General features: G+C 35.1%; 1 protein-coding gene and 1 long non-coding RNA gene across 2 annotated transcripts; both read left to right on the top strand.

The window, feature by feature from the left end:
* The first annotated feature begins 3324 nt into the window (after positions 1-3324).
* On the top strand, positions 3325-5758 carry LOC110863828. Its single transcript, XR_002549399.2, has 3 exons — positions 3325-3444; positions 4323-4414; positions 5562-5758. It is a non-coding gene; the product is annotated as an uncharacterized LOC110863828 (long non-coding RNA).
* Positions 5759-10878: 5120 nt separating this feature from the next.
* Positions 10879-19769, top strand: LOC110944492 (protein FAR1-RELATED SEQUENCE 5-like). The gene is made up of 4 exons (XM_022186156.1): positions 10879-11023; positions 17866-18670; positions 18739-18925; positions 19158-19769. Exons 1-4 carry the CDS (start codon positions 10879-10881, stop codon positions 19767-19769), a joined length of 1749 nt encoding a protein of 582 aa, XP_022041848.1.
* The last annotated feature ends 1126 nt before the right edge of the window (positions 19770-20895 follow it).

Here is a 20895-nt window from a genome sequence, read left to right as displayed (position 1 = left end):
TTGTAGAATTGTATCTAGTTTGTTTATGTTTAAAACAGGGGTATGCTCGTTTTATGGATGGGTCATGCCCGATTTTTGTTAAATTATAGTTTGATAATATCACATTTAGGAAGGTGAAATTTTGGGCGTAACAAGTTGGTATCAGAGCCTAGGTTTGAGGGATTCGAGCAAGAGTATCAGTGCTTGAACTCAAACCGATGGCTCGTGCAAAAGTGTGCTCGCTCCGAGATCGCGAATGAGGTAAAATTTTAAATTTTCGATTAATATAAGTATGTATAGTGTGTTACGGTATAAGTTTTAAGGTTCAAGTAGGTTATGGGTGATAAGGCGTGTAAAATAAGAAGTCCCGGGACCCGTGTAGCTGAAAACGGACTCGGTAAATGGTCGGAACACTCAAAAGAAATTCAGCAGCGTTTCAGCAAACGGGAGGCCGTCGCCGACGGGCTCCTGGCCGTCGCCGACGCCCCCCTTAGTCCCGACACCCTAAGTGTCTGCCGACGGGCAAAGTGGCCGACGCCACATTCTAGGACCCGTCGCCGACGGGTGTAAGGCCGTCGCCGACGGCTTGTGGAGTAACAATCTGCTGAAAATTTTATTTTAGTATTATTTTCGCGTTTCGAGTTACCGGGTTGTCCGAAGGCCCATTCGAATGTTTATGTAGGGTCCAAATAATGCCTAATAAGATGTATCTAACCACAGTTAGTGGTTACGATGGAAAGAAACTTGTAAAGGCCTTGTTTTCGTACTTTGAGTTTCTAAATTGTCTAAAAGCTTAATGAATGTTCGTGTGAGATCTATATAAGGCCTAGTACGACATATATGACCATGATTAGTGGATAAGATAGACGGAATATGCTAATCATTTATTTATATGCTATTTATAAGGCCAAGAGCACGCGGCTTATGTGAAGGGTAAGCGCAATTGTTCGGAAGGAATGATCCGTGAATGCGGTCTAGGACCGGCATCAAGGCAAGTAATAAGACGAATTGACCCCTGGTACGTATACTCAACGCGTTGATGTATGAAATAGTATAATTAGGCAAGTGAAAGAAAAATCTAAATGAATATAACAACGACATGGTAAAGGAGTTTTAAAAATGTAACACGTGCCGAAACTTAATTCTTCGGGCATAATGTGGCGATTACGCGAAGACACGAAACTAGTACGTGGATTGTGTACCTGGCCAGTACACAATAAACGTATGACGTTCGTGAGACCGCGATAATTGTTACATGTATGTCCGTTAGAATTGGGTAGTAGGTGGGCGTACGGGTGAAATGAGTAGTAAGACTCTCGGGAGATTGAGAGTACTACGTAAGAGTAAAAAGTGCAAGTGATAAGAATAAAATGTTGAATCCGTAAGAAGTACGGACCAACAATGTATGAATGCAATGCTTGAATCCGCGAGACGGATTCAAGGAATGAAAGATACGAATGCAATGCTTGAATCCGCGAGACGGATTCAAGGAATGAAAGATACGAATGCAATGCTTGAATCCGCGAGACGGATTCAAGGAATGAAAGATACGAATGCAATGCTTGAATCCGCGAGACGGATTCAACGAATGAAAGATACGAATGCAATGCTTGAATCCGCGAGACGGATTCAAAGAATGAAAGATATGGATGCAATGCTTGAATCCGCGAGACGGATTCAAGAAATGAAAGGCATGAATGCAATGTTCAAATCCGCGAAGCGGACTTAAGGTATAAAAAGGCGAAAACTAGTCTACATAAGAAGAGTCAATAGTTTGACCATGATTGCGTCAAACAAGTCATATAAGTAAATGTAAAGCAAATGAACAAAGGAATGATAAGAATGAAGATATTCGAATGTGAAGTAATTACGTACCAAACAAATAAATGTTCCTTAAGTGATATGATTCAGTTTATGCTTGAACTTCTATATATATATATATATACACATATATACATATATATATATATATGAATATATTTATGCAAATGCGTTTTGTACAAGAATGGTCGAAAGGACAAATGGGTCATACGGGTCAGATGGCGATCGCCATTTGAACTCGGTAGCTAATGTTTTGGTTGTTAAGTTTTATACTCATAGGTAAACTTGATGAATAGACGCGCAATGTCACTAACCGGAAAGGAATGATTACCGTAAAGTATGGATAATGAATCAATGGAATTTACTTCCGTCAGGTACGTATAAAAAGGGTTGTAACTTTAGTATGAGGTTATGACTCGACTAGAGAGGGATGCGTCAGAATAGAATATGTGTATACAAAACCGTAATGAAAAATGTGAAGTGAACTTCTAAATGTTCGTAATGATCGTCGAGTGGTATTGAACCTGAATGCTCATAACTGTGGAAATTTTGATAGAATATAAGAGATGACAAGTATCGTTAAGAAATGCTAACTTTGATGCTCGGCTTGTTGGCCATGTTCATTTGAACAAGATATTGTAGGAAAGATACGCACGGCACGTATAACAATAGTAACCATGGAAATAATACTTAGTCTTCGAATTAAGTACGGATAAGTAAGTTGAAGAAGGGTGACTTTGATTTAAATAATAAGTCTTTGAATGATTATAGTATGCATATGATAATGTATTGACCCCCCCCCCCTATGAGTTTAAAAGGTAAACAAAAGTAATGATAGAAATTGAATGTTTGGATGGCTCGTGGTGAACAACATGAAAGATAGCATAGGATGTATGAGCAGTATGAAATAAACCGATTTATTTTCATTAGTAAATATACGAATGTAATATGCTTAAATAGGATGTTAGAAACAAGCCATAGACTTAGTTTGTATGACTAATAACTGTATACACTTGGAATAAATTCGATGAATGAAGCGCTAGTGATGATATGTGCTAGGAGCTAGCATTATAAAGTCAAGACGACACTAATAAGAGCTCGGGATCAGATTCTGACTTTAATGCGAATATGAAAGTAACTTACTTGATTTAAGAACGGAGGGACAACGCGTACAAAGACGTTTACGAATGAATGAAACTCTTGCCAAGATCTCGAATGCATCCCTGTGGTAGTAAGCATTGTGAATGAAAAGATAAAAGAGCGGGTGTACAATTGGTCCAGTTGGAATGAGAAAGGTTTCGGGGACGAAACCTTCTTTAAGGGGGGTAGACTTGTAACACCCCAAAAAAAATATTTGCTAGACATAAGTTAAAATGTTATGATAAAAGGGTAGTAATTTAAGTTAATTAAGTGGTAAATATGGAGGGACTAAAGATGTAAATGCCCAAAAGTTTAGATAATAAAATGTTAAATGATTAAAACCCACACACACAACTCGTGTGTGGGGTTCTGGACGATCGACAGAGAGGAGCAAGGAGGGGTGAAACCCTAACTTCACAAAATCCACAAGAGTTACTACAAATCTTAAGGAAATCGAAAGAATAATCATCAAATTCTAAGCTCCTACACCTGTTCTTTGAAGTGGTAAGTTCAATTTTGTGATTTTCTAAATTGTATGAAGTGGGTCTTAACCCAAGCATGAATGCATGGCATAGGATTCGTGAAATTTGGTTAGGATCAAGGATTAGGATAAGAATTATAGCAGAAATTATGTTTGAATTGGGATGGTTGTTGTGATTTTAGCAAAAACCCGCTTGTTAAGAAGCTAGTAATTGTAGGATGATGGAATGAGATCATATAACTAGAACTTTGATTATGAGCTTGATGTGATACATGAATGATGAATAAAATTTATGTAGGATGGAGTAGTTATGTAAATCCGAATAAATATGAATGTTGTATGATGATAAACTAATAAGAATGTGCCTTATAGTCTTGTACCGAATACCATGATTATGATGCTTACAAGGTGTTTGATGAAATGTCTAAGAGAACAAATTTGTGAAATTGTATGAAAGTTGTGGGTAGGTATGTATAGAAAGTGTTTATGGTGTAGTTGTTAACAAGATAATGTGTGAAGTATGCTTTAGATGGAGTCCATACGAAAATTCGGGTTTGAATGAATGATTTGGTAAAATCATGCATTAGGGACTTGTACTTTGTGTTTAAATGGTGTGATGCTCACCATGTATTTAATGCGCTTGATTTATAGTAATCAAAAGTGAATGTGTACGAATGTGAAACGAATAGTTTATTAATAAGTAATGATGTCGGAGTTATGTTGTGTACGTATCTATGATAATAAGTTTGACTAAATAAATGTTGAACAACGTGGTTGTCAGTTCATGTTTTATGAGTGATAAAGTTTGACTATTAAAAGTTTATGTAGCTAAGAGTTGAAAATGGATGCGATATGAATGATCATGCGTGCTAACTATGAAATGGGTATAATGATTTGAAAGGATAGGAAACCAAAATTTACATGGACTCAAGTATGGAAGGCTATCGGATTAAGAGGAAATGAGGAAGTTATGCACAAACTTGGACGCACGAGGTAAGTGATTTCCATAATCACTTCTTAGTTTGTTTAAGTAGTATAATGTTTAATTATTAAGTTCATATGAAGTTGAGGTCAAATCAATAGATTATTTTGATGAATGCATGAACGGGTCGAATAATTCGTAGATGAATAATAAGCCGATCATGTACAAGTTAAGAAATTCCTTAACTCGGATGTTGGATTTCAAGTCCACATGATAGAATGTTAATTTACAATCATGTAGGAAGAAACGTGACGCAAAACGGATGAAAAATGAGAGAGTTATGTCCGTTTCGGTAAGAATTAATGGTTAGGAAGAGTGCAGAGCTGACACGGCCGGGTGGTGAGATGACACGGCCGGGTGAAGGTTCTATGAAAAAAAATATTAGTTATGTGATTTATGCATCGTAGGCTTCGGTATATTATCCGTGGACTACGGTGGGCCTCCCAAACATGATTTCGAGTGTTCCCTTGACGATTATAAGTTGTACACCCAAGTCTAAGCCTCATGTAATTTATATAAGAGAATGATAGATGTATGTAATGATGACTAGGGAGGTGTGTTAATTAAGTTAAGAGAATAGGATGGTATGTAGGTATGAACAATTGGAGTCATGGTGAGTTTAAGTCATATAAACTAGTACGCGTGATGTGTATAGAAGATATATATATATATATATATATATATATATATACGTATGTACATAATTATGCGAAAGGCGTATATTGTGTTGTAGTTAAATAGATGCATATAAATGGTTGGCGACCTTTTTACGAAGATGTAGTACTTGAATATGTTGAGATTACGGGTTTGCTAACCAAGTTATTATCAAGTATGTTTGAAAGTGCAGGTTTATGAATGTCGGACTTTCGAAGTGTTGATATAGTAATGAAATGATTGAATGTTGGAAGGATAATCGGGTTGAAGTAACTTAGGCGGTTAGAATATGCTATGGACGTTTTAGTTTATACAATATTATATGTTTGGTCGTCACCATCTACTAACAGGTTAGTTGTATGAGAGTATATGTCATACCCATTTAATTGGGTAATCGAATGCGTAAGAGAAATGAAAGTACGTACACGAATGGAACTAAAATGACGGTTTTATAAGCAAACAAGTATAATGACTAACTTTTTAAAGCTTTGTTGTTGAATGTAGGTGAACCCTCAATTTTGGCGACTTGGAGAATCGGAGCGAGCGCGTGTTCATGTTATGCGATACCAAACGCTTCCGCTAGTTTGTTCAAATGTTTTCGATCCAAAATTTGTTGTACTGGTTTTTAGTAGTATTTTTTTTGAACGAATTGTAGAATTGTATCTAGTTTGTTTATGTTTAAAACAGGGGTATGCTCGTTTTATGGATGGGTCATGCCCGATTTTTGTTAAATTATAGTTTGATAATATCACATTTAGGAAGGTGAAATTTTGGGCGTAACATGACCCGTAGGTTCTTTCGCTTAGCCTCGTAAGCTATTTCTTTGTATTTTCACATTTTTACCTTATTAAGGTGAGACCCCAACAATTCGTTTCTTTCCATTTGCGACCCGAAGGTCTTCTTGGTCCCGTAGACCTTAGCCTCATTTATAATCTCGTAGGTTATGATAATCCTGTAGATCATCTTTTATTCAAGTCTTTATTCAAAGGTATATACATATATATATATATGTGTGTGTGTATATGGCGTTAAGGCACCCCCTTTTTTATGTTTAAAATCATTTATTTTAGCCTTGGTATTTCCTTCGACCTTGACCGTAGTCTAAGACTACATTTGTTTTCTTTCGGACAAATTTTCCGACTTTATAACTTCTCACGTCATTTATGCGTCGGTTCATCTTATGCTCACCATTATCCGGTTTACATATATCCGCATTTGATTATGTCCCATTACCGGGCTCATTATTCTTTTGCTTTTAATGCTACCGTTATCCCGCTTGCGCTTACTCATGCCATCCGGCATTGTATTATATTCGACCTGTTTTACTCATTCATGTGAAATTTTATCATTTACGGATGTCAACTTCATTCTTTGTTCGACCCGTTCAACTTTAAAATAGTTGAACATAATTTATCAAAATTTCTATTTACATTATCTTGTCGTCTTTTAGTCATGACTCAAAACTCGAGTCTTTTAACTTTCCATCCGAGTTCCCGTTTCTCGGTCTACGCATGTGTTTAATCCTTACCCATCAACCGGGTATTTTACCGAAGTCGTTATTATTGCAACCCTCCTGGTATGCATTAAGACTTCGCTTCACTTTTATATTTCGACTTTGTCCTCAAGTTTGACGTTTTACAAAAACGGCCCATTAAGAGACACATTTGCATTCTCCGGGTTCGAGTGTAAGTACACCCCCTCCCAATGCATATCTTAATCATTTTACATTAATCTTTGTCCCTTCACTCGGGCTCATTATCCTAATGTAATACGCTTCCGTCACCCGGCTGTGCGTTTACATTATTATCTAATATTTTGCTCATTTGATTCATTTGGGTACTTTTTAATTTGTCCCACTCACCCCGTCCTTACTACATCGAATGTAAGCATGTCCATCATAAAAAGTTCATGGTACCACGTGCTCACCACTTACTTGGCCAGAGTAAGCGATCAGTATCTGGTATACATGACCTTTTTATAATTTTCACATTACACCCCATGTAAGTAATGCCTCTATTTGTTTCTCTTGGAAACAATATCCCGAATAGATTTTCTATTCAGGTTTTTCCAAGTTTTTAATCTACATATGCAACTTTCAATTTCTACATATTTGTTGCATATTACTATTTGTGAAATTAAATTTAAAATGTGCACCTGGTAATGCTTGCCCTAACGGGCTTCTCTTACCATTAGCCTTGTTCGCGACCGCCACGCGATTTAGGTCCTTGATGAGCATACTCTTTGGACCGTTCCTCTATCAAATCCGCGATTTGTTAAACTCTCACTATCTTCATATGCGAGTGTCCTTCAACTAAAACATTTACCACAGTTAGTAATTTCGACATTAATGGATGCCCGTATTATAATACAAGGCTTTTCTACTATGCGCATCAACGCGTGTAATTTCGTTGACTATATCTACTCCATATCGTTTTTATTGCTATAACATGTATTACACGATAACCATATGTGTTGTTCTCAACACTTTAATCATACTAAACCATTGATATACATGTACTTACCGGATTTGCGATCAAGCCTCGAACCGAACACACTTTATTCTTTAACCATGAGCTCTGATTACTAACTTGTAACACTCATCTTGTAAATCCGATATTTTAAAGGTTTTCGTATATAAAACAAAAATTTAACATGTAATTACGATTAAGGATTCTTAGAAATTCGAGTAAGATAGGACTTCGTGGAGGCGTAGGATTAGGGTTAAGGACTTCTAGAGGATATTGCAGTAAGGTCCTAGGTGTATTTTAGGGTCGTATGTTTTTCTTTTTCTCTAAATGACTTTACCGGTGATTGACTTCTTGTGTATATGCCTGATTGATGTTGTATGCTATTATACATGATGTGCATTATACTGTGTCGCTCGGATCTCTCTCTTGGTATAGGTGACTTCTTTTTTCTATATTCTATTTTTCTATATTCTTTGACTTGATGTGTTGGTTTGTTGTTCGTTTTGGAGCCGAGGGTCTCTTCTGGAAGCAGCCTCTCTATCCCTAGGGATAGAGGCAAGGTCTGTCTACATCCCACCCTCCCCAGACCCTATGAGTAGCTTTGCTATTTGTGGGATTTACTGGGTATGGTTGTTGTTGTTGTTGTTGTTGTAGAAATTCGAGTAATTTAAAAATTTTACAAATTAAAAGTTTACAACATAATTTATATATATAAGTTCGTCATTTACAATGACTTATGTCGCTTAGTGTTGTTCTATATTTCAACTTTTACCTATTTGTTTGTGACTAAATCGCCGTTTCCCCTTTTTACTCGTTTAGGCTTACTTATTAAAAGTAGCCGTTCGAAAACCCATTTTTATTCATGTCACTTCATGACCATTTTGCCTCTTTATCATAAAACATAGTTTTTCATCATTAGATATGCTCCGACCCGTATCGTTTCGTGTCGGAGCCATATCTTGAATATCATCTTAATCGTATAAGAAACTTTTAGAACAAACACATATTCTACAAAAAGTGTAAGTTTCACTTACCTTGCATCCGGTTATGCTCTTTTTCCGCGTACTCGATCCGTTTGACCCGCTTCTTTCCCAAGTCTTCATCTAGCTTGTCTAGAGTCAAACAAACATTATCACAATTCGTAAGACGGTTAGATTAGCCATAATCATTTACGACTATTCCATCCTACGGGTTTATGTCGAATTTATCATTCGCCTATATCAAAATTATCATTCGATCAAATCATTGCTCGGTTTGACATTTTAAAAGTCAAATGACTTATCAACATATTCAAATGCACATTTGGTTCAATGAACTCACTTAGGCATATTTCATCCGAAATCTTAACGAAATCAAATTTTACATACTAACTAGTAGGCCGCGATTTCATTTAGGTATTTCATATCACTGAAAATGGGCTGTTTTTGGTAACTTGTTTAACCTGTTTACAAGTCTTAAAAAAATATGATTTTTTTATGTGGCGTACCTCTCGGAGGGTTAGGCCTTGTGTTAAAATTTCAAGATCTAACTCTTTACCAAAAATACGTAAAAATTCATTTACAAAGCTGCAATCACATTCGTCACTTCTGACAGCAGCTTACGGAAAAATTCATTAAAAATTCCTCGTTTATCCGATTGACGAAATTCCAATTGAAGATTCTTTTAATTGCTTAAAACTATCTATAGTAAAAATTTGAGATCATAACTAAATTCCTAAATTGAGTTATGACATTGGTAATGGGCTGCAAATTCTGCCAGAAAACGCAGCTTGAACCTTTGATACAGAAAAATTCATAAAACGCTCAATTTCTGTCGAAAAAATGCGATTCCAGTGGGGTTTTAAAGTATTTCCTGGAATTACATTTTAGACTCAAGAAACACATGTTTTTGTCACGTTTTGTTCAGGTTACAGCCAATACAAGTCGGTTGTAAATTCTGACCAGGAGCTGTTTGAATTCAGCTTTCAATTTAAGCATGTTCTTGACATCATAACACTAACTTTTAGCAATCAAAACCCTAAAAACATCTCATACATGAATTTAGCATCAACAAAATCTGAATTTACTTGAGCTAGGTATGATTTCAATATATTCTTGTCTAGGGTTTACTCCTAAACACTATTTCACTTCAATATCATCCATACCACAATCATGCAACATCAATTTCGAATTTCTTATGTACATCAAGAATTCTCAACTTCATAAATATCAAAATTCGACATACCTTACGATCCTCACAACTAGGTGATCGTTTCTATGTATTCGTGCATCGATTTGGGGCTTGAATCAAGCTTCAATTTGTTGATTTTGCTGAAGTTAGGGTTTGAGCCCCTTTTTTGTTCTCCTGGTCGATCTCCATCACGCACACAGACTGTGTGTTGTGTTTTTATTTTTGATTTTTAATAACTTAAGTTTCTCACTTAACATTATTAGCCCCTCATGTTTCGTTAATTAGTAAGTAGGCTACAGCCTACTTGTCTTCAACAATATTTTGTTTTATTAACTAGGTTAACTTTCCTAGTTAGCTTAGTGAGTTCGAGATAGTCATAACCCGTTTTATTTTAAGTCCCGTTAACTCGGGCCTCTTCACATACTTTGTTTTCTTTAAAGCTTTCGTTCAGCTTTTATTTAATATTAGGCTTATTTATTTAAAAATCCTAATATTCACCGGGTTAGTTTTACCCCTAACGGTAATTTACCCATCTTTTAGTACTAACGTAGTTTAACTACCAAATCTGTTTTCGGGGTGTTACATTCTAAGTACACCGAAGCCTGAAGAAGGGGAAAACGAAAGCCTTGATCAACAGAGGAAAAGGTTGAAGTTGGAAAATGATGATTATATATGTAGAGGGCATATATTGAATGGAATGTGTGATCGGTTGTTTGATCTGTACCAGATTGCAGTGTCTACCCAGGATCTTTGTGATTCTCTTGAATCCAAGTATATGGCAGATGATGCATCTAGCAAAAAAAAATCTGGTAGCTAATTTTAATTTCTACAAAATGGTTAATAATAGACCGGTTATAAAGCAATATAATGAATTATTGCACATATTGGGTCAAGATATCAACACAATTTGTATATGGACGAGTCAATTTCTGTTTCAAGCATCATTGATAAATTTCTCCCAATATGGAAAGATTTTAAACACACCCTTAAACATCAAAAGGAATAATTAACTTTGGTTCAATTGGGAAGTCACATTCGGATCGAAGAATCTCTTCGGGTTCAAGAAGTTTATAAAAATAAGGGTAAAAGTGTGGTTGGTCAGTCTTCAATTAACATGGTGGAAAATGAAGGGAAATCAGGTAAATGTAATAAGTACAAGGGAAAGAAATGCCAGTTTGATCATGATGACAAAAACTCAAACGAGAAACCCAAAAAGACATGTTGGAGGTACCACAAAGTGGGACACTTCAAAGGTGAAACTTCCAGGAAACTACAAAGGTTCGGGTGAAGCCGGTCCAAGTGGGTCCAAGGATCCACCGACACAAACAGGTATGTGTTCTAACTTTTATATAAACGTAAACAAATTAGGAGTAAAATGCCCGGATAGTCCCTGTGGTTTTGTAAAGTAACACCTATAGTCCCCAACTTATGGAAATTACATTGGTGCTCCCTATGGTTTACTTTTTGTTACTCGGATGGTTCCTGGAGTGGATGGGGTTAGTTTTCTCTGTTAAGTCCATTTAAAATGCCCGGATATAACTTATTAAATTAAATATTTTTACTGATCATTTCAGACCTGAACCTCAGATTAATATTTAATCTCTTTTATAACCTATAAAATGACCAAAATACCCCTACAGGGCTTAATTTGAATTTAAATTTGTTTTGGGCATAATGGAAGGTATCCTACTGATATCACAACATATTAAGGCATATCAACTTAAGAAACCTGTTCATGACTCTTTTGTTTGCCCGTTATGCATTTTTCGCGTTCGGTACAGTTTATGTAACTAGTTTGCATAAATTAACCGAAACGGGTCAAACTTTATCATTTTCACTTCAAAATCCAGAATGTGTTTAGTTTACCCATATTATACAAGTCTTCATACTTGTCTGGTCTAAACCACATCCTAATCCGGTCTTCGCTTAATCTTGCGTTTTGAACCGTATACCTTTCTTTAAAACTAACCGGTCTAAGTTTAAGCTTATGTAAGACCCGTTAGGAATCTAATAGGTTAATTAAAACCTTCGTTCCAGATTTAGGAGACCAGTAAAAGATACTTGCACTTGCTGATTTGTACGGCTGGGATAAATTTGTATAATTTGCTCAGGTAAATACTTTTAACTTATTTTCCCTTATACGGGCTTGGGGTACGGTATATAAAATACCGCTTGGTCGGGTATTGAATTTTTAATCGTATGAAGGTTAAATCATTGATATAACTCGTTTATTCTGTTTTGTTCGTTTTAAGCCTTTGGGGGGTTAATGACCATGTCCTGGATATCCTCGGCTCATTCATTGAAATGGCCACGACTTAAGCACGGGGTGTAGGGCTTCCCCTTCGGGTGCGTATGTAAAATTAATGTACCCGCCTGTTCGAGAATAACTCGTCGTGGGATACATTATGTGGTGTGTCTATTAATCTTTAACCCGGTATTCAGCCTGGGCTACTGAACGTATAATAAACATGTAATTTATTTTTAAATAATTATCCCAAGTTATAAAAGATATTTTTTGCCTTTTACATTCAAATCAATTTTCTTAAACATTTTCAAAATGAGTCGGTTAATTGTATTTACCAGTGAAAACTGACGTATTTTTTTCCAAAAAGGTTAAGTGCAGGTACTAATCGAAATAGGCTGGCTACTCCTAGCATCAATAAAGAGTCTTGCAAGCTTAGATGTTTATAAATCTGTTGAACAATGTTCCTTTTATCTTGATTCGCATGTGGATCCCTTTCAACCGTTTTTGTAATAATTGATCTTTCATTCGGTTTGTAATGTTATCATCTTTAGCTTTCGCTGTGCATTAAACTGTGATAATTTGACTGTGATGATATCAACTACGTCACGATACTCCCCACCGGGCCCACCGGTAATACGTGTAAATATCGGGGTGTGACAACAAAGTTGCAATAACCTATCAGAGAGAACATCACAATCCACGTATACATCTTGCTTAGTAAATCAACCCGGAGATTAAATAAAAATAAAAGGTAGACCTACTTAACAAACTAACCCTGAGAGCCTTTCTTTTGAACTGGTTCGTTAATAACCTATCAGGGAACCCTTCCGAGTGATCTTCTCTGCCGTAGAATACTCCCGAAGGGGTATTCGGTTAAGGCAACCCTTTCCAAAAAATCAGGATTTTTTTTTCCTGACATTAGGAAGGGAAAAGAGTGCTTTTGTCCATTGTCCTAGACTACTCCTATTGGGCTTATGATACCGTTTGAAGCCATCAGTCTTCGTCCTACATGCGCAAGAGCACTTTGCTCTTCTAAGATCGTCCACCGTAAAACGACGCGCGACCAGGAAGGTTAGGAAGCAACTCCACTTTCCTAATCAATACCCGCCTTCTTGTCCTTAGAGCTGTTCCCTTTGTTCCATCTACCTCTCGTTGGGGTAGTTCGAACTATAACGCTTATAAAAAGTAAAGGGTAACCGATCTTAAAGCTTTTTTACAAAAATGTCTACTCCTACTCAGAATCCACTAAGTTACCTAGAATCCATTCATTAGATGAAAAGAGATCCCTTATATTTTTAGAAAAGACCTTGGCCCTACAGTGGTATAACCTTGTGAACCGGGCGTACTACTTCTCAACCTTCTGTGAACTTTTTTACGTCGTGCGTTGCGGCGAAACCGAGCAAATAATAATGTGAAACAAACGGGATTTGAAAATAAAACATGTTGTTTAAAAAGTCAAACCATTAGAACGGTTTAGTTTATTATGATACCGTTTTATGATACCAAATAAATACTTTATTTTAAGTACAACTTCGTTTTTAACAAACTTATAACGGAAAGTCGAGGAAAAAATCAAACACAACTACGTACTTAAGTTTTTATAAAAAAAAGTTATAAATATAAATTATTAAAGAAGTATCAAATTTTTTGATAAATTAGTACATGCTCTAAAAAAAGAAAATATATATTAAAAATAGTAAAGGAAATATATAGTTTAAAAAAGAAAAAACAATTAAAAAAATTTATTAAAAGTAAATATAATAATAAACTATTACAATATATTAAATAAAATAATAATAAAAAGCTATATATTAATATAAGAATAAAGTTACTATTCATCAGCCTTCATAAACAATATATATATATATATATATATATAGTAGGAGTTGGGTGGAAAGTGTGTTTTTCCTAGAAAGTCTAGGAAGCAATAAGAACGCGACATGTGGCATTGAAGGATTTTATCTAAAAGGGCATTTATATACTTTCACAATCTATTTTTATTTTAGGAAATTATCTTCAATAACTAACTATACATAAATTTCGGAATTTTTTGTTTTCGATTTCTGATCTCACGTAATATCAATCATTCCTTCGTTTTCTTGCTGGAATCTATCAGCATGTTCTTGGTACTTTGTTTTAACAGTTTGTTCTTGGTGATGTGTTTTAACAGCAAGCAGATTCATACAGCTGTGTTTTATTATTCAGATTCATACAGTTGCGTTTTAACAGCAAGCAGATTCATACAGTTGTGTTTTAGCATTCAGATTCATACAGCTGTGTTTTAACAGCAAGCAGATTCATACAGTTGTGTTTTAGCATTCAGATTCAAACAGTTGTGTTTTAACAGCAAGCAGATGCATATAGTTGTGTTTTAGCATTCAGATTCATACAGTTGTGTTTTAACAGCAAGCAGATCCATACAGTTGTGTTTTAGCATTCAGATTCATACAACTGTGTTTTAACAGCAAGCAGATTCATACAAATGTGTTTTATCATTCAGATTCATACAGCTGTGTTTTAACAGCAAGTAGATTCATACAAATGTGTTTTATCATTCAGATTCATACAGCTGTGTTTTAACAGCAATTCAGATTCATACAGTTGTGTTTTAACAGCAAGCAGATTCATACAAATGTGTTTTACATCAGCAGATTTCGCCCCAGCTTTCGATCGGCTTCCGGTAACTGGTCCGCTGCTATCTATCCTTTCCAAAGTTTCCTGCTTTTTGAATCTCTTCCCTGCAACCAGCAAAATACCGTCAATTACAAACAAGAATCACCCGTAATCGCTTTGTAAAACACGCAGTACAATGAAAGCTTGATCTTACGTATATGGAACAAGGAAAATCTCTTATCTTCATCCATGATTTTAGGTATTTTTGGTATGATTTTGGGGGTTTCCGAATTTGGGTTTAGAGAGAGAAAGAGAGAGAGAGGGAAATTGGCGTGTATTAAGGAGATGTGATATCTCTGACGGTTATTTTTTATTGGTTTAAAACACACATAAGGACGAAATTGCCCCTACTCATTTAAAACAGTCTATTAAATATAGTTAATTATTACAAGATTGCCATTGATTTAATCTCAACCCTTAAACACACCAATCGGATGGACAAGATCGCTTCCTAGACTTTCTAGGAAAAACACACTTTCTGTAGGAACCCTACTATATATATATATATATATAGAGAGAGGCAGGTTAACGTACAATACCTCTTATCCTACATTATGTACGCGATGTCCTCAGCCGTACGATCTTCAATCGATCAAACGCGGGCAAAACTAACTTAAATGATTAAATTAATCATTTTAATATATCTAAATCATACCAGGAAGGATAAAAACGTCATTCCGAGGTCATAAATCTCTGTAATTGACCGATGATAGTTCAAAATCAAATTCAAAAACCTGAAATTCTTCTTCCCCAACCTCCCTTCGTTACTTCTGGTGCGATATCGATAATAAGAACTACTAATTTGGGAGTTGTAAGGGTCAAACGGAAGAAGACTGACAATGATCAACCCACAATCGAAGAAGATGAACAGTAACACACACACATATTATACACATGCGATTTCATCAAATACCACATGCGAAATTGTTACAAAAAAACAACATGCTATTTCATCAAAATTATCACATGCGAAATTGAATTACCACATGGAAATTGTTACAAAAAAAAAAACAACCTGCTATTTCATCAAAATTATCACATGCGAAATTGAATTACCACATGCGAAATTGTTACAAAAAAACAACATCCTATTTCATCAAAATTATCACATGCGAAATTGAATTAACACATGCGAAATTGTTACAAAAAAACACCTGCTATTTCATCAAATTTATCACATGCGAAATTATTACAAAAAAAAAACAACATGCGATTTTCATTGCGGGAAGATGATCGGACGGTTGAGATTGTAGCGTACGTAATGTATGATAAGGGAATTTGTACAGTACCATTTACCTATATATATATATATGTATATATATGTATATATATATATATATGTATATATATATATATATATATATATATATATATATATATATATATATATATATATATGGAGGGGCTCATGCGAGAACCACCCTTATTGTGAGAACCTTGAGAACGAATGTGAACACAAGCTAAAATAGCTAAAAAAACCTATTAAAAACCTAAAAAAAAACCTAACCCCCCCCCCCCCAAAGCTAAATGCTAAAAACTAACCTCCCCCACCCCCCAAAAACCTAACCCCCCCCCCCAAGCTAAAATGCTAAAAACTAAACCCCCAAACAACCTAAAAAAATCTAAAAAAAATCTAAAATTTTTTTTTCTTTTTTAATATTTTTTATGCTCAAATCGCTACTTTTAGTGGCCAAAAATTTTTTTTTAATTTCTTTTTGGCTTCGAAAAGTAGCGATTTTTATATAAAAATTATTGTGTGATTTTTAGCTATTTTTAGGCATTTTTGGTGTGTTCACATTGGTTCTCGCGGTTCTCACAATAAGAGGTGGTTCTCGCATGATCTTCTCCCTATATATATATATATATATATATATATATATATATATATATATATATATATATATATATATATATGGTATGGTTCAAATGAAAACCACTTTTATTGTGAAAACTCGAAAACTAACTAAAAAAAGCCTAAAAAACACACAAAAATTTTTTTTTCAATTTTTTATAAAAAATCACAGGTTTTTTTTATATAAATTCTTTAAAAAAAATTTGTATTACACATGTGTAGTATTACACATGTGCACTACATTTTTTTTTTGAATTTTTTTATATACTAAAAGTGGCGAAAATTGGTATGCAAAAAAAAACTTGGTATGTTTTTTTGGTTTTTTTAGTTAGCTTTCGAGTTTTCGCATTAACTAGTGGTTTTTATTTGAACATTCCCATATATATATATATATATATATATATATATATATATATATATATTTGTGTGTGTATATATATATGATAGGGATCATGAGTGAACAACATCCTTGGTTGTGAACCTTGTGAACTAATCTCAACCATTGGTTTCAATCCTTGATCAATAGGGCAAGATTGTAATTATATAAATAATTATTTTTTTAAATTACTTTCCATAATCCAATGTCAGTTACAATTCCTATATTCCTGCATATTATACGTGATCTTCTTTAATTATATTCAATTTATATCATATACAAGTCCAATATTTGAAACGATTCAAACCCTGAACCAATCTTAACATCGACATCGATAATGGAGGATGGTCCTAGTAGCGGCTTCAATGGACAAGACCCAATCCAACAAGAAGAATTCAATCCACTTTTTTACACCAGCATGAATGGACCAGGTTCAGTTTTTTTATATGTTTTGTTCGGTTTTTTGCATCTGAATCGTCCTGATCAGTTTTGTGATCTTCTTCGCCCAGTTCTTTGTCGTCAGTTTTACCTTCATGGCATTTGATGATCCTCATTCTGTTGTGTTGATTTGTATTTTGTGGGTTAACGTGTTCTCAGGTTTTATAGAATTCATGAATGAGATATTTGTATGCCTTGTTTACAGATATATCCCAGTTATTGAATAGTTAAGGATAATAAAACAGTTACATGTCCACAAATGTACTAAACACCTCTGAATATTTTAGAATGATTTGTTTTACAGATTTCAGTGCTTGTTTACAAATTTGGTGTAGTAACTGAATTTTTTTTAGGTTAAGATAACAATGCATGTACACATATGTATTGATCACTCCTGAGATATTGGATTACTTCTTTACAAATATATATGAGTAAATGAATATTTTTAGGATTAAACAATAGTTGCATCTACACATATGTACTGATCACTGCTGAGATATTGCCAGCTTTTTTTTATATATATACATTCGTATAACAAACTTCCTCATGCTTAATTAATTATACTTGTTTTCTATATTAATGATCAGAGTCAGTTGCAAGCAATGTTTACGAAACACCTAACGGCAGTAGGTATTGGACGCCAGTTGTGCCGCCCAGTTGCAAACTCTTTGTCAAGGCCAGATTTAGTTCGATGGAAGCTGCTATTGCAATGTACGAGGAATATGCACAACTTGCAGGTTTTTGTACACGGTTGGGTACTTCTAAGAAAGAAAAGATCGGCGACAAAGTAATAACAAATTTGCGATATGTCTTGTGTTCTAGAGCCAACAAACCTAAAGACACTGATGGTCAACCATCTGAGGTTGATACTATTTCCCCCAAAAGACGCTCAAACATAAAAGTTACAGACTGTAAAGCCTGTGTAAAATTTAAACGCGTGAAGGATACAGATGAGGTAGAGTTATATAAATGGGTAGAACAACATAACCATGGGTTTACGTCTCCTGAAAATCTTGATTTATCTCTAAAGAAGAGGAAGCATGATTTTTCCACCACCGAGTTTATAGCAAAATGCCGTAATGCTAACATTGGTCCCATGAAATCCCACAAACTTCAGGTTGTCATAAAAGGTGGTCATCATAACGTACAGGGCACTGTTGTTGACTATAAAAATTGTGGTAGAGATATCCGAGATTTCATCGACAAAAGAGACGCCCAAATGTTAGTTGATAAAATGAACGCAAGATGCAAGAACAAAGAAAACTATACTTTTGATACCCAGATTGTTGACACAGAACTCCAATTGATTTTTTGGTGTGATAATGTTTCGAAAATGAATTACGAAGCATTTGGGGATGTTTTGGCTTTTGATGCAACGTACCACACGAACATGTAAGTTATAAATTCTCATATTCTAAATCTTTAGTTATTTACAGTTGGGTGTTACAATTTTTTTACAGGTACGATATGATTTTTGTTCCATTTACTGGCGTTGATCATCACAAAAAATGCATGATTTTTGGTGCTGGGCTGCTTCATAACGAGACAATCGAGTCATACACATGGCTTCTTCAAAAATTTCTCCAAGCTCATAACGGCAGACAACCTCTTTTGGTTCTAACCGATCAGGATTGTGCCATGAAACAAGTAGTTAGCAACGTATTCGACAAGTCGCATCATCGACTATGTATGTGGCATATAGTTCAAAAGATACCATCTAAAGTATTTCTTTACAAACTTTTTGGTTATAACCTATCTGTACACTTGTGTACAAGTAGCATCATACACTGGTGTTCATTCTTCCTTCCTTTTTATTTGTCCTTATACCTATTTTTATATAGACTTTGATAATTTTTTCATTTCTTTTTACAAAACATAGATCAAGGGAGACAACTTGACAAATATTGAGATAAAAGAAAAGTTTCACAAGCTTGTTTGGAACGTCTATATCAAACCTGAAACATTTGAGCAAAGGTGGAATTCATTGATTACTGAATATGGGTTAGAGTCTCATAAATGGTTGACAGAGATGTTTTCAATTCGGGAGCAATGGATTCCGGGTTACTTTCGTGAAATACCCATGAGCACTTTAATGAAAACGACATCCAGATGCGAAAGTGCAAAACACATGTTCAAAGCAGACTCGAGCGCACATAATACATTAGTTCAATTTATGTTGTGTTATGACACGTCCATCGATGGGTTAAGAAACAAGCAACGGGAAGTTTGCAATCATACTGAGACCACCAACCCAGAAAAATTCAAAACAAGCTACAGGATTGAACGTCATGCGAACGTCGTTTACACAAGGAAAATTTTCTACGAGGTTCAAAAGCAAATTTTCAATGGTACAGAATTTAGGTACATTGCGGAACGGTCACTGGTTGATGGCGTTCATTGTTTTACAGTTGCTCATCTAGATCACGAAAAGGAAGTTGTTAACGAGTTCAAGGTTAGCCAACTATCACTACTTACTAACATTATTACCTAATTTTGTATTCACCTTTCTTTATTCATTGTGTATTTTTACTGTACACCAGTGTTTATTACTCACTCCAGTCAAACTAACCAGCTTCTCAACCACTTTTTTATTAGGTGACCTTTAACAAGGAAGACCTGTCGGTTTTTTGTGCTTGCAATGGTTTCACCAGAGATGGATATCTATGTCGCCACGTGTTTTGTGTCTTCAGAAGCCATTGTAACAACTCTCACTAAAAACATTACTTAGTATGTTAATTATCTATTAAGGAAACCCTAATTGAGAAACCTAAGTAATTCTGCATAAACCTTAAAATTTTCATAACAGATCAGGGCCCCTAAAACTCAGGGGGGGGGGGGGTAAAACCCTAGTTACGATTATCTAAATAACTTGTTGTCAGTTTTGAATTTTACAATTTCGTCAACTCAGCAGGCCTACACATACACGTAGCTACCCTATGGAAATAGGTGACCCCTCGCGCTACGCGAAGCCCAAGGGGGTACCCCTTGCGTCACGTGAGGGGGGTCAAATTTTGTGTATAAATAGTAGACATTGGGACTTGATTTCTGGCACTAAAACGACGAAGAAATTCGTTATACACACGGAGATATCATAGAAACAGTTCACAACACACACCAATCTCGAAACGCTGCCGCAAAACAGGGTAATAACTCGATCGCCATTACGATTCAACGTCCGATCGATTGTAACTATCCAACGATTGTTTGAGTGCTGCTCAAATTGAGTTTATACTTTGTTATTCATCGTGATTTCGACTTAAATGTTTGAGTGCTGTCCGAATACGGGCTATACTCTGTCATTCGTTGTGAATCCACTGAATATTTAAGTATTGCACTTTGTCAATCGTTGTGAGGGTTTAATCTCGTGACTTGTCGTAACTGCTGTATTAGTTACTAACCCAATTTGTGTGCATTGTTATTTAAATTAGGTTAAACAAAGCTAATCAGTAGGCTTATACACTGCTCGTTAAATCTGCAAAGTGAGTCATTTTCTTTTTATCAATTGTTTTACAATACTCCAAATTATTTTCCAAAAAAAAAATTATAATTACAGTGATTAAGTTTATGTAGTCCTCAATTACAGCCGGTATGTGGGGTATTGTGCACATTACTATTGT

This window comes from Helianthus annuus, chromosome 6 (genome assembly GCF_002127325.2).
Source record: "Helianthus annuus cultivar XRQ/B chromosome 6, HanXRQr2.0-SUNRISE, whole genome shotgun sequence".
NCBI classification, from domain to species: domain Eukaryota; kingdom Viridiplantae; phylum Streptophyta; class Magnoliopsida; order Asterales; family Asteraceae; genus Helianthus; species Helianthus annuus.
Note: the sequence above shows the minus strand (reverse complement) of the source record. Positions and strands in the feature narration are given on the sequence as shown.